Source organism: Lupinus angustifolius, chromosome LG12, assembly GCF_001865875.1.
Source record: "Lupinus angustifolius cultivar Tanjil chromosome LG12, LupAngTanjil_v1.0, whole genome shotgun sequence".
NCBI classification, from domain to species: domain Eukaryota; kingdom Viridiplantae; phylum Streptophyta; class Magnoliopsida; order Fabales; family Fabaceae; genus Lupinus; species Lupinus angustifolius.
The window spans coordinates 9066705-9082749 of NC_032020.1; the positions used below are offsets into that span (position 1 = coordinate 9066705).

A 16045-nucleotide genomic window follows, 5' to 3' on the forward strand; every position below is an offset into this window, starting at 1 on the left:
CATAACTTTCTATGAAGTATGAGAAGAAGATGAAGAAGAGAAAATAAAAGGCTACCTTAGTTTGTATAGGGAATTTAGTGTAAAAATGAGAGAATGGGGTGAGATATTTATAGGAGAGCCTCACCCTCATCAAATCAGAAAATTTAATGCAAAGTAAGTAGATTTAGACTAGCATAGGTGATGTGTCTAATGGTGGTGGAGTGAGAGGATTTGTTGAGTGATTTAGGAGATTTTGTGTAAGAGGATATGTATTTTTGCTTGTTTAACAAGCAAGCTTCTTATATGAAAGTGATGTGACCTTTTCAATGAGACATTCTCTATTAAACCATTTCCAAGTACTGTCGGCTAATACCTGGTCAGATAATAAAAATCTCCTGATTTCAGTTTACGGTTTGAACTTCGAAACACGGAATTCGGATTGAAAAATATTTAGAAATGCATTCTGAACAAACTTGATGTCTATCGTGACTCGAAATAATATTTCGAAGCCAATGACACAATAGGAATTCGATTCCGAGTTACAGAACTCAAAAACACATTACTGGGCCGAATTCGGGCGAATTTGGCCCGACAGCAGCTCAAACATTTTCCGTCACAGAAAATTGCGAATAGGAAATCACAAAGAAAGAGTAACACTCAACTACTGTTTAGTCTAATTCAATACTGATTAATTTCTAAAATTAATCGTTGTTAAAATAAATAATTAATAAAACATACACAGAAAATTCATGGTGTTACACTACGTCCAGTACTCTTGCAGCATAAAAGATTCATTCACTAAATATTATGAGTTGTAATTACAATATCTCACCTCGAGACATCTATGTATCTTACACACTCACTAATACTTATATCACTCTTGAAAAACACCTTTTTCAAGTGACTCTATCCTTTTTCTTATCACACCCTTGTGAAAGAAAGATTTCTGAAATGTCAATGAAGAATTCAGAACAATGGCATGATTGCCTTTACAAGTTTGAAATGTAATATCACTTGCAATCTAATAACTCTTTGTGTACTAAGTAAAAATGCTATTATATGTTTGTAAAACTTTGAAACACTTTACCTCAAACAACTCAAAAATTTCACTTTGAAAGTTTAAGAACAAGTTGCAAAAAGTGCAGAAAATATTTCAGAGAATTTTCAGAAATATGTTTGAAAGTTTGTGTAAGAGTTATATGTTTGATTCTGAGTTTCAATGCTTTTAAATAGGTTTTCCAAACAGCCATAACACATCTTTGAAAGGGTAGGAATTGATATGAATGAAACCATTTCATTTGGGATGAAAACCATTCATTTTGAAATCTGAAAATTGATGCAACAACTCTCAGTAATCGATTACAGCCTTGAGTAACCGATTACTCAAACACGCTTTCCAACTGAGTATTTAAAATTTAATTAGAGTAACAGATTACAACATTTGAGTAATCGATTACCCTGCACAATTTTTGTTGGGTAACTGAATTTCTCACTTATGTAACATGTTACTTAGATACAGTAACCTATTACACACTATTTTTGAAAATTATTTTGTTTATACTTGAAATGTTTCAATTTTCTTATAAAATAGTTGGAGCATCACTACTATTGTATGTTCGAGAGTATAGGATAGAAGTACCTATTTACACTTAGATTAATTTGTCTTGAAGCTTTGTCTTCTTTGTCTACAAAAGTATTCTTCCTTTTCTTATTTTTGGTGATGTTGGTGTCTTCATCAAAACTTTGCCAAGGTTAGGAGCAATGTTCTTCTTCACAATCTCCCCCTTTTTGATGATGACAAACCAATATCTTCTTAACAGTGTAGCTTTCTGAGAGCAGCATACTTTTAGATATGTTGAGATGATGTGAGTATGCTCCCCCTTTCATTTGGAGTTATGTGCTTGAAAGAAATTTGACTGAAAATACATTTCTCCCAAATTTTCTCCCCCTTTTGACTTCATCAAAAAGTAGAAAATCTAAGAGTTTCCAGCATAATATATATATATATATATATATATATATATATTATGCTGGAAACTCTTAGATTTTCTACTTTTTGATGAAGTCAAAAGGGGGAGAAAATTTGGGAGAAATGTATTTTCTGTCAAATTTCTTTCAGGAACATAACTCCAAACGAAAGGGGGAGCATACAAAATAGCAGAAAGTTAAAAGATGTTCAAACAATGTTCAATCCATAACAATAAAAACAACAAAATAACAACAATTTGTCCAAAGCCATGAAGATATTACAACCAGAAAATCCTAATAGCAAAGAGAATCTAGACTCAGGTTCAAATTTGTCTTCATCAATGTCCATGCTACTCATCTTAGAAGAGACACGATGAAGTTCAAACTAGATTTGTTGATTCTGAGCATCAAGAGCATCCATCCGGTTAGTGATGTAGCCTCAAAGAGAAAACAACTCATCTATAATCATTTGATTTGAAGGCATGATAGCATATGAGGAAGATTGAGCATGAAACTTAGAAGGTTGAGGTTCATGATGGTTAGGAGGGGAAGGTTCTGATTGATCAATAGGAGCAGTCGGTCTATCAGTTCTATGCTTATAGGTGCGATCATTAGGATTGAAAGAGAAGTCCATTTTGTGGATCACGTCCACATCAATATGGCTCTCATGAAGATTGAGAGAGACCTTGGTTTCACCAGCAGTAGAAACACCGAAATGTTCAAGAATTTTGGTTATGAAGATTGCATAGAGTAAGGGGATTTGAGTTCCTCGAACAATCCACATTTGTCTTATTATCATCTAAGCCCAATTGATTTTGATGTTATACTTCATAGCCTAAATCAATTGAAGTTCTATGTCAATTATTTGAGAATGGTTTGAAAATTTAGGCAAAATGACATAGCTCAGAAAGTAATGAAGAAAACGGTCCTCAAGTTTGAGATGTGGAGCATATATGATATCTCTATTCTTAGCAGTCTCACCAAAGCCATGTTGCTTACACATTTCTATTTCCCTTTTGAGATTATACATAGAGAATAGCAAAAATCTTTTCGATCATAGTTATCTCATTCACAAACAACATAGAAACCCATTGTGCTACCTTGAGTGGGTATGTTACAGCACAATGAACTAAAAGTTTTCAAATCCAAAACAATGTCTTTTCCTTTCACATAGGAAATAAGACGGTTTTTCCGGAAGTTCAAGTTACAGTAAAATACTCTAACAAGTTCAGGATAAATATCATTTAATTCACAGCAAAAATCGAAAAGGTTTTGTTGTCATAAAAGATAAGGGAAAAGAAAATCTTCAAACTCAAAGTTCCCGACATTACCATATTTTGGAGTAAATATGGTTCGTCCATGGAAATGCTCTTCGAAGACTTTGTGTTGTTCATCATTTGTGAGAAGTCTTGCTAAATCCAAAGGGTTAGACTCCAAGGATGAAATCTTTTGCTTCTTTTGAGTCACGTTAGTGCGTTGCTTCTTTGTTCTTGAAGAAGATGCCATGGATTGGGTTTTTGAAGATTTTAGGTTTTTGGGTTTGGGAGATTTGGGGTTTTTTGAGTTGGTCCACTAATCACGAAAATGATGGTATTGAAGAGTTTAGAATTGAAAATTTGATATGAATGGATAGAAAAATCACTCAAAACAGATGAAAAATGAAGTTTTTAGAGATTTGGGAGTGTTTACATGAGTGAAAGAGAAAGGGGAAGAAGATGAGTTTGAAAAATGCAGAAAATCATATATATACCTGCACAAAGTAATCAGTTACTCACTTTGCGTAATCAGTTATTCAGTTTTAAATTTTTTAAACATTTCAAACAACAGCTTTGAGTAATCGATTACTCACTTGAGTAATCGGTCACTGAAACTCCCTATTCAACCCTGTAATCGGTTCCTCTCCAGTGTAATTGATTACTAACCCCATACAAAATTAATTTTAGGCATATTGATGCTATGAAAATGATTTTTGACCCAAAAGTTAAAAGTTTTAAACATAAGTGAACACATATAAGTACAAGTAGGCATGAGATAAACATAATGAAACACACTTATAATCATATAATCATATTAAGATAAATAAGCTTCATCAAGAATATCTAATTCATGTCTAATTTTATAAAAAAGGTTCTTTAGTCAAGGGTTTAGTGAAAATATCTGCTAGTTGATTATGAGTATCAATGAATTCTACAGTCGCATCTTTCTTTTGGACATGGTCCCTAAGGAAGTGATGCCTTATATCTATGTGTTTGGTTCTAGAATGCATAACTGGATTCTTTGTGAGGTTTATAGCACTAGTATTGTCACATAAGAGTGCAACCTAATTCTAAGCCAAAATCTCGTAGTTGTTGTTTAAGCCACAACACTTGGGCACAACAACTACCTGCTGCTATATATTCAGCTTCAACATTACTTAGGAAAACACATGCTTGTTTCTTGCAAGACCAAGAGACTAAAACATTTCCTAAAATATGACAAGTACCACTTGTACTTTTCCTCTCAGTTTTGCATCCAGCAAAATCTGAATCTCAATAACCAACCAAATCACATATACTTCCTTTTGGATACCACAATCCAACGTCAGTTGTGCCTTTAAGATATTTCACGATTCTCTTAACACCAACTAAGTGTGATTCTTTTGGTTTAGACGGATAACGTGCACACAGATATACACTAAACATGATATCAGGTCTACTGGCAGTTAAATATACAAGAGATCCAATCATACCTCGATACTTTGATATTTCAATGCATTTTCCAGCTTTATCTGTATCAATGTAAATACCAGATTCCATAGGAGTAGCTATTGACTTGCAATCATCCATATAAAATCTTTTCAGAAAATCTCTACAATACTTGGATTGACTTACAAAAATTTCATTATCAAGTTGTTTGATTTGTAATCCACGGAAGTAATTCAATTTCCCCATCATGGACATTTCAAACTCTTGCATCATTTTTCCAAAATCACTACACCAAACCTCATTAGTAGAACCAAAAATAATATCATCTACATAAATTTGAACAAGAAGAGTGTGATGATTTATTTTCTTTATAAAGAGTGTAGTGTCGACCTTTCCTCTAGTAAATCCCTTTTCAAGTAGAAAATTTGTTATACGATCATACCCTGTACGTGGAGCTTGCTTCAAGCCATCAAGAGCTTTCTTTAATTTGTAAACATGAGAAAGATGTTTGTAATCTTCAAAACCAGGAGGTTGTTCTGCAAACACTTCTTTTTGAATATATCCTTTAAGAAAAGCACTATTTGCGTCCATTTGATATAGCTGAAAATTTAAAGAACATGCATATGCAAGTCATACCCTAATAGCTTCAAGTCTAGCTACCAAAGCGAAGGTTTCATCAAAGTCTATACCTTCTTCCTAATTGTATCCTTGGGCTACCAGTCTAGCTTTATTTATAATAATAATACTACTTTCATCAGATTTATTTCAAAATATCCAACGAGTTCCTATGACATGCCTATTTTTAGGTCTAGGAATAAGTTCCCAAACTTCATTTCTCTCAAACTAGTTTAATTCTTCTTGCATTACAAGAATCTAGTGTTCATCATTGATTGCATCATCAATCTTGGAGGGTTCTATTTAAGAGACGAAGGCCATGTTAAGACATGAATCTTCTAGCTTTAAGCGGGTAGTAATACTCTTGCTAATATCACCGATGATGTTGTCAATAGGATGATCACGATGAGTTCTTCATTCTTATGGTAAATCAGAGTGAATATGATCTTCTTGAGAGGATAGATTATCATCCATTTTCAAATGCTCAGATTTAGTTGTAGAATCAATAATACTTTTCATTAGAAGGGGAACTTGGCAAGTCCTCTTCATCAAGAGTTAACCTATTCTTTATTACAGGATTGGTTTCATCAAAAGATACATGAACGGATTCTTCCATGGCTATAGTTCTTTTATTACAACCAAATACATGCAAATGAGAAATGTTGAGTTTCTACCTTTAAAGAGTTCATCGGGGGTTTTCTTAAGAATTGGTCTTATAAGAACTCGGTTTGAAACATAACATGCAGTACTTACTACAGCAGCCCAAAAATATTTTGGGAGGTTAGTTTCATTTAACATTTTAGGAGTCAGTTCTTCTAAAGACCGATTCTTTCTCTCTACAACACCATTTTGTTGTGGTGTTCTAGGAGCATAAAAATTATGGTTGATGTCAAGATCATCACAGAATTCTTCAAACGAAGAGTTTTGAAATTCTCCCTCATGATCACTTCTTATAGTAGCGATTTTTAGTGATTTTTCATTTTGAACTCTTTTAGCATAAATGCTAAAGGCTTTGAATTCTTCATTCTTATGAACTAAGACTAGAGTCCAAGTATATCTCGAAAAATCGTCTATTATAACAAGAGCATAATAGTTACCACCATAACTTTATGTTCTTGAGGGGCCAAATAAGTCCATGTGTAGTAACTGCAATGGTCAATTGGAAGAAACCATGTGCTTAGGTTTAAAAGAAGTCTTTGTTTGTTTACCCATTTGACATGCACTATATAGTTTGTCTTTAACAAACTTTATTTTGGGTAAACCAACAACTAAATCTTTCTTTATGAGTTTATTTTGGGTAAACGAACAACCAATTCTCTTATGCCAAAGCCATGCATCATGATTATCATTAGCAACTAAACATGTTATTGGTAAACATATATATATTATTTATCCTTTTACCAATGAGTTTAGAGTTTTGAGAATTCTTACTTTCGATGATGCACTTATCCGTGTAGAATGCCACATGAAAGCCTTTGTCACATAATTGACTTATGCTTAGTAGATTGTGTTTGAGTCCTTCAACATATAATACACTTTCTATAGTTGTTGAGGGTGGCTTGCCAATTCTACCAACTCCAAGTATTTTTCCTTTGTTGTAATCACCATATGTAACATAGTCTTTGAACGTTGGATTAAAGACAGAGAACTTATTTCTATCGCCTGTCGTGCTTTGAGTAGCTGCTGTCCAAGTACCATAAGTTGCAGGCGGCTCTCAAATTATCCTGCAAAACAGATTAAGTTTTATTAGGTACCTAATATTCTTTAGGTTCTACATGGTTAGTACCTTTCTCAATCCATCTATAATGACCTAGGGGTACACCATATTTTCTAATTATGCAAGTATTTGGTGTATGCCCATGGTTTTTACATTATGTATATGTGGGTTGATGGTTTTATATCCTAGATTTATCATTACTATGTTCAAATGCATGGATACGTTGTTTATGAAAGTTTATCTTTGTTGAGACACTTTGTTTCTTAGAAACATGTCCTTTTTAATAGCCAAAACCTCTTCGGTCTATTGAGTATCTTTGATCATTACTGATCTTTTCTAGACTTTTACTACTCTTGTTCAGCTTATTAAGTTCAAGACTTAATGTTGAAAATTTATTTTCAAGAGCAATGCAGTTTTGACATGAAGATGATTAGGGTTTGTTTCTAAATACATCTAACTCAATTTTTTGTTTTAGAAACATTTTTGTGAGTTTGACATATTCATTATGCAAGTCATTAGATGCAGTTTGTAATTAAGAATAATATAGTTTAGTATCGTTTACCTCTTCATCGTCAGAATGATGAGATGCCATTAAAGAGATATGTGCTTGTTCTTCATTTTCTTGTTCAGAGGCGGAACTGGTATCATTGTCTTCCCAAGCAATATAGGCTCTCCGTCCAGTCCTTATTTCCCCCTTTGAAAGAATTCCTTTTCAGGTTTGGATAGTCCATCTTCATATGACCAGACTTGCCACATTCAAAGCATGTGAAGTTTTAGTTTGAAGTGGAGGCGTCAGTGTTCTTGGTGAATTTCATCATTTGTCCAGTTTTAGCACCTTTGTTCCTTTTAAGGAACGTGTTGAACTTCTTTACAAGAAGACTCATGTCTTCCATCTCTTCCTTATCAGATTCATCTTTTGATGATTCGTATTTTCTACTTTCGCCTTGAGAGAGATATTCTTCTTTTTGTTCTCTTGCTCTTCATGTTGGTCAAGTTGACTGAGTTCTAATTCATGTTTATGCAATTTACCAAACAAAGCAGTCAATAACATTTTTGATAAACTTTTCTTTTCAGAAATGGTTGTTACCTTTGGTTGACATGTTCTAGTGAGTAATCTTAGAACCTTCAAGTTCAAGTAATTATTTGATAGTACATTACCAAGTGCAATAAGGTGATTTGTGTGGTGAGTAAATCTCTTTTGAAGATCTAGAATTTTCTCTCCAAGTTTCATATGATACATTTCGTATTCTTGGGAAAGAGTGTTGAGTCTCGACCTCTTTAACTCCTCAGTTCCTTCATGTGTAGTCTCTAGAGTATCCAACATTTCTTTGGCAGATTTGCAGTTTGATACTCTAAAGAACTCGTCAATTGCAAGTGTTGAATTGAGCATGTTCTTTGCTTTGAGATCATATTGCACCTTCTTTTTATCTTCATCACTCCATGAAGATTTGGGCTTTACTTCCCTTACATTGTTGACTACGATGAAGGGTTCATATGGTCCTTCTTCAATTGCATTCTATATGTCCAAGTCTTGAAATTCTACGAAGATTCTCATTCTGATTTTCCAAAAGTCATAGCACTCTCTAACAAAGCTTGGAGGGAGGTTGATGTTGGAACCGTCTCCTAGGAACGATCTTGAGGCCATCTTCGATATAGGATCAGATTTGAGAATAACTTACTCAAAAATAACTCTGGTGCCAATTGTAAGACTAAGATTGCAACTAAGAGGGAAGGTGAATTAGTTGACTTAAAATTATGATCACTTTTTCTGCAAAATCAAGAGTTAAGTGCAGCGGAGAAATTATGCAGAAAATTAACAAGTAAAAAATCAAGAAATTATGCAGAAAATTATACTGGTCCACCTTCTTGTCCAGTGAAGGCTACGTCTAGTACTCTTGCAGCACAAGAGATTTATTCACTAAATAGTATGAGTTGTAATTACAATATCTCACCCTGAGACCTCTATGTACCTTACGCACTCACTAATACTTATATCACTCTTGAAAAAACACATTTTCAATTGACTCTATCCATTTTCTTATCACATCCTTGTGAAAGAAAGATTTCTGAAATATCAATGAAGAATTTAGAATAATGGCAGAATTGCCTTTACAAGTTTGAAATATAATATCACTTGCAATCTAATAACTTTTTGTATACTAAGTAATAACGCTCTTATATGTTTGTAAAACTTTGAAACACTTTACTTCAAGCAACTCATAACATTCACTTTGAAAGTTTAAGAACAAGTTGCAAAAAGTGCAGAAAATATTTCAGAAAATTTTCAGAATTATGTTTGAAAGTTTATGTAAGAGTTATATGTTTGATTCTGAGTTTCAATGCCTTCAAATAGGCTTTCCAACCAGCCATAACACCTCTTTGAAATGGTAGGAATTAATTGGAATGAAACCATTTCGTTTGAAATGAAAATCATTCATTTTGAAATCTGAAAACTGATGCAACAACTCTCAATAATCGATAACAGCCTTGAGTAATCGATTACTCAAAAACGCTATCCAACTGGGTATTTAAAATTTAATTAGAGTAATCGATTACAACATTTGAGTAATCGATTACCCTGCACAATTTTTGTTGGGTAACTGGTTTTCTCACTTATGTAATCTGTTATATAGATACAGTAACCTGTTACACACTATTTTTAAAAATTGTTTTGTTTATATTTGAAGTGTTTCAATTTTCTTAAAAAATAGTTTGAGCATTACTACTATTGTATATTCGAGAGTGTATGATAAAAGTACCTATTTAGACTTAGATTAATTTGTCTTGAAGCTTTGACTTCTTTGTCTTTATAAATATTCTTTTTTTTTTCTTTTTGATGATGTTGATGTCTTCATCAAAACCGTATCAAGATCAGGAGCAAAGATCTTCTTCACAGTTATATTTGTTTTTTATTTTTAAAGATAAAAACGTGATCTTATTATAAAGGGAAAAAATGTTATATTACGCTATAAGGACTTAAAACAAAAACAACATAATTTATAGTTATATTTATATAGACTAATATAAAAAATGTATTTTTTCTATCCCCTTTTCTTCTTCTACCTTAACCTTTTTGGTGAACAAATATACTCTATAGTATTGGAGAAAAAACTTTTGTTTTTGCTTTGTTTTTCAGACCAAAAACGTCATGATATTAGAACCTAAAAATAATTTAATCACGCACAAAACCTAAATACATCACAATTAAAATTTAAGTTAAACCAAACAATAAAAATATGAAATGGTCCTAATATTATTGGAAATATAACCCGTTTCTAACTTTGATTGGTTCAACCAATCATTTATTCCAGCTTATTTGGATTTCAAAATATAGAGATTGTTAATAAATTTTCGAAGTGTATTATTTAAGGATTAGAAAGTGGAAATTTTATATTGAAAATTGACATTTTCATATTTGAAAGAGTGTAATATATATACATTGATAATATAAAAATTTATATACAATTAATGTATTACCCAATATTTATTTATATTGTTTTGACTTAAAAGTCAACAATGATTAAAAAATGAATAGTTAGTGATACAGTAATATTGTAAAAAAAACTCTTACATTATTAGAGTATACTTTTTTTTTTTTTTTGAAAGTGTCAAACTTAATATTCCAATACAAATTTTTCTCCTTTGTGTTTCTTAAACAATAACTTTAGACACTACTTAATACATCCCTTAAAACATTAATATGTACAAATCTCAATCCACAAAAATTGAAAATCAATTAATCATAAGAGAAAGAACTTAAGCACTATTGTCAAGTAGATAAACTCTCAAATCCCATGTCGAAGTAACCTCAAACTCAGCACAAATGATAAAACTACATTCACCTAATATTTATGCACGGATATTATACTACATAATTATTATTTATAAAACTCATATAAAAAGATATATAGAAAGAATAAAATGAAGTAACAAATAAGAAATGAGAATGGAATATCTCCTTATATAAGGAGATAAGTTATCTCCTCCTGCCAGTGAAATCATGACATGTGTCATATGTTTCATCATGTTCTATAAAAATATTTTTAAAAATAAACAAAATAGCACACATATCACATTTTTACTGACTAGAGGAGATAAATTATCTCATTATATAAGGAGATACATTATTCTCTTAAGAAATAATAGACTTTAAAGATCAAAAGATCATGTGAATTGAGCTCATTCACGGACATATGTGTTTACAGAATAAAATTTATTTTTATATGATGATATAACTTGTCTCGTCCGACTAATAAAAATGTGACATGTATACTATTTTGTTTAGTTTTAAAAATGTTTTTATAGAAAATGATTAAATATAACACATGTCATGATCTTAATGATTATAGGAGATAACTTATCTTCTTATATCAACTATATTTTATTCTCTAATAAATATCTCTCTCAAACATGGCAAATTGAAATTCCTTATTAAATATATCAATATAACCAATTCATAACATTGAAATTAACTAATCACTTATTAATTATCCACATTCTTTATAATTAATAAAATAGTTGCTAATAGGTGTAACACCTAATGAATATATTGAATGTTTCATCCATAAGCTTAATTATTTTTAAATTATTTTATTTTTCTAAAGGAACCTCATACAACTCAAATCTATGAAATCTAAAAGACAAATAATCATTTTTCTTTTGAAGGTCAATATAAAACACATTAGTCTTAATATTTGACTCTCAGACCCACAAATACACAAAATATATTGAGCATATTAATCACAAACTTAAATACCCTAACTATATTTTATTTTTTTAAAAGAAGTGTTAGTGACTGAAAATCTGAAACTCTTAACCCGGTAGGCAAATACTCATTGTTTAAAAAGTCGCTGGCTGTTACATTAGGAAAAATATCATTACCATAATTTTTCTCTCCTTAAAATAACCAATTTGACTAGTGCATACATGATTTCTTAATAACAAAAGGTTGAGATTTTTTATAATATTCTTTGATGACTAAAGTGAATTAGTAAAATGATTGCAGTTATCTTGAAAAATTCATTTAAAAATAAACTAAAATAGAAAGAAGAAAAAATACAAATAGCTTGTTGTTCTTGCTACTTCTTTCTTTGTTCTTAACCTGATCTATTTGGATTGTAAACAAGGGGAGAATAGAAAGTACTATGGGAAGGAGCAAGTTCTCAACGTTGCTCTTTGTTTTCATCTTTTCAATCTTCTCTTTCCACGGAACCCTAGTTAGATCTGATGCCTCCAATCACCGTTACAGTGATGCTGACAACGTTACTCTCTACGCCAACAAAGTTGGTCCTTTTCATAATCCAAGGTATGATTTCTGATCTCAGATCCGATTCAAAAAATGGGTCCTTGTTTATAGGATCTACCAAATTGATTTCATTTCATATTTTTTGTCTTCAGTTTAGGGGTTTGTTTTTTAACCTTGCGTTTCAATGATTTGAACCCTTTTAGATGTTGGGTTATGCTCAAAATTTGATCTTATTTTGAAATTTGTTTATCAATGTCTGATGGTAATTTTATTATTATTTTTGGTTATATGAGATGACAACATTAGACAGAGCTGAAGTGTTCACATGGATTTTATGTTATGGCTTGTTGTGATTCTGGTTTGTTATTTATCTGTTTTGGTTTGATTGCAGTGAAACGTACCGGTACTTTGACCTGCCATTCTGTGCAACAGGTAGTTATCTGAATTTATTGCATCCCCTTTTGACTTTATTATTTCTTTAGTCTCTCTTGCTATTTTTAGTATTAGGGGAAATTGCATGACCTGACCCGAGATTTAGCTTAATTACACTATGCAACTTTCATTGTTTCATACGGCAAATGTAATGATGATTGAATCTCAGGGTGTATGAAACAACCGGGGTGTGAAGTGTAACTAAGGCATACCAAAAGGGAGGTCGGTGTAATTTTCTGTTATTTCTTGTTATTCGTTGTTGTGTAAGTGTGAATATCCGAAAGGGTTTAAGCTTGCATGAGATTTGTGTTTCAGCTATTTCCATTTTCTGTTTCTATGTTGGCAATTGCTTTTTCTGGCAAGTTAAACGAGTTTTTAATCTCTCCGTGCTTTAATGGGAGTCCTGTGAATCATCATAACAAAGAATAATTTTTGCTTTCTTTGATATATTTGACTCGACTACTTGTGTTGGTTCTTAAATTTAATATATGTAATCCTGAAATGAGTGCATCTATTTGGCAGGTAAAGAGAAAGACAAGACTGAAGCACTTGGTGAGGTGTTGAATGGGGATCGCCTTGTTAGTGCTCCTTATACACTTGATTTCAAAAAGGATAAGGACTCTAAGTCTGTGTGCAAGAAGAAGCTCACAAAGGAGCAAGTTGCGCAATTCCGAGAAGCAGTTAAAAAAGACTATTATTTCCAAATGTATTATGATGACTTGCCAATCTGGGGATTTATTGGAACAGTTGACAAAGAAGGAAAAGCTGACCCCAGCGAGTACAAGTATTTTCTTTACAAGCACATTCAGTTTGATGTTCTCTACAATAAAGATCGTGTGATTGAAATTAGTGCCCGAATGGATCCTCATTCTGTGGTAGACCTGACTGAGGACAAGGAAGTTGATACTGAGTTTTTGTATACTGTAAAATGGAAGGAAACAGACATCCCCTTTGAGAAGAGAATGGAAAAATACTCTCAGTCTTCTTCTTTGCCACATCACTTGGAGATTCACTGGTTCTCAATCATAAACTCATGTGTAACGGTTCTTCTTTTGACTGGTTTTCTGGCAACCATTCTTATGCGAGTCTTGAAGAATGATTTTATGAAGTATGACTTTCTTCTCATCTATCACCAGATTGTCATCTTATTACTTGCTAAATTGTTTTACTAATCTATTTTTTTCCCTGTTTCTTTTATCTGCTGTAATTTCCTCTAGATATGCACAAGATGAGGAAGCTGCTGATGATCAAGAGGAGACAGGATGGAAGTACATTCACGGTGATGTTTTCCGGTTTCCCAAGTACAAGTCTTTGTTTGCTGCAGCCCTTGGTTCTGGCACTCAGCTATTCGCACTGTAAGAATCTTGTGGTGGCTCTTTTCCCTCTCAAAATTATAAACATTACTAAATGACGTTTTCTATTTCTCTATGCTTGTGCAGCACGATCTTTATTTTTATGCTTGCACTTGTTGGTGTATTTTATCCCTATAACCGAGGAGCTTTATTTACTGCACTGGTGGTCATATATGCTCTCACATCTGGCATTGCTGGCTACACTGCTACTTCCTTCTATATTCAACTTGAAGGGTCTAATTGGGTACATATGAACTCCTTGCATTGATTGTTTCATGGTTTGTTTTTATTAATATAATTCTCGTGAAATGGAATGAAATGATATAATACATACGTTTTCTTGTTCTACAGGTTCGAAACTTGCTTCTAACAGGATGCCTCTTCTGTGGTCCCTTGTTCCTTATGTTCTGCTTCCTGAACACAGTTGCTATTGCTTATAGTGCAACTGCTGCTCTTCCATTTGGCACAATTTTGGTGATAGTCCTGATATGGACATTGGTAACTTCGCCGTTACTTGTGTTGGGTGGTATTGCCGGTAAAAATAGCAGAGCCGAGTTCCAAGCACCTGTCCGCACCACAAAATATCCCCGAGAAATTCCACCTCTGCCTTGGTACAGGAGTACCATTCCCCAGATGGCAATGGCAGGATTTCTCCCTTTCAGTGCCATCTACATAGAGCTGTACTACATTTTCGCTAGTGTATGGGGCCACAGGATTTATACTATCTACAGTATACTGTTCATTGTCTTCATTATTCTTTTGATTGTCACTGCTTTTATCACTGTGGCTTTGACATACTTTCAACTTGCTGCCGAAGATCATGAATGGTGGTGGAGGTATGTAACTTCTAGCTGTAGCCCTTTTTGAGAGTTTTTGCATGTTATGGTTTTCACTACATACAATCATGCATGCTTAAATCAGAAATTCAGTTTGTTTTCCTATTACCTCTACTTGGATTAAAGGAAATTGTTGCTAGGAAAAGAAAAATAATTTTAAAAAAAAAGTTGATGGCTTGTTTATTTTTTTACTACTAATATAGAGATCACGGAAGCAGTTTTCTTCACTTTTGGGTCACCAAGTTCCATAAATTCTGAACTATATTCACATACATTCCAAATAAAATATTGTGGGATCTGCAATCATAGATATAAAATGTATTCAGTTTCATTCTGAACTTGTTTCTTCTCAATAACTATGATATTCTGAAATCTTTTGAAGATAGACAGAGTGAACACTTTGTAGAGATTGCATTAAGCATTTAACATGAACATTGTCATCCTGATGTTGATGTTTGTTTATGCTGCCTTAGGTCTTTCCTTTGTGGCGGATCAACTGGCTTGTTCATCTATGGCTACTGCTTGTACTATTATCACGCACGATCAGATATGTCTGGTTTCATGCAAACTTCGTTCTTCTTCGGTTACATGGCCTGCATCTGCTATGGCTTCTTTCTCATGCTTGGTAGTGTAGGTTTCCGTGCCTCCCTGTTCTTTGTCCGCCATATATACAGGTCCATCAAGTGTGAGTAACTTTGGTAGTTTATTTCCAGTAGCTGAAGAGAAAAGGGGTCTATGATTTTATTTTATTTGTTCATTCCTAAGGTAGGTTATAATATAGTGTACCTGAGAACATGAGAAGCATTGACTCCTTCCATGCATATTGGTGGTGTCCTGCTATCTCTGCTCTTGTAACTGCATAGGGTTGGTACTTCAGAGAAGGATTTTTGGAACCATGGGACTTAATCTTTTGATTGTGTCACAATTTATTTCAAGTAATTTTATCAATTTATTTTTCTTTCTGCTCTATGAAAAAGACTGTTTAATGGATGATGTACCCACAGTTGTAAAAACTCTTAACTTTATTTTTCTATAAATATTCACACTTTAATACCAATAAATGTATTTGGTCTAATGGTAGATTTTTTATAGATTGTAGATATCACAATTTCAACCTTCCAGCAAGTTGGAAAAAAATGACGATTTTTCTAGTAGTCCTTATTCACTTATTGTTGTTTTAAGATGGTTACCGACACTCAAGCCATGGTTAATAGATG

General features: G+C 32.8%; 1 protein-coding gene across 1 annotated transcript; it reads left to right on the plus strand.

Moving 5' to 3' along the window:
• Positions 12002–15795, plus strand: LOC109362569 (transmembrane 9 superfamily member 3-like). Its single transcript, XM_019608432.1, has 7 exons — positions 12002–12268; positions 12600–12640; positions 13163–13748; positions 13858–13995; positions 14080–14236; positions 14344–14828; positions 15302–15795. Exons 1-7 carry the CDS (start codon positions 12108–12110, stop codon positions 15519–15521), a joined length of 1788 nt encoding a protein of 595 aa, XP_019463977.1. The 5' UTR covers positions 12002–12107; the 3' UTR covers positions 15522–15795.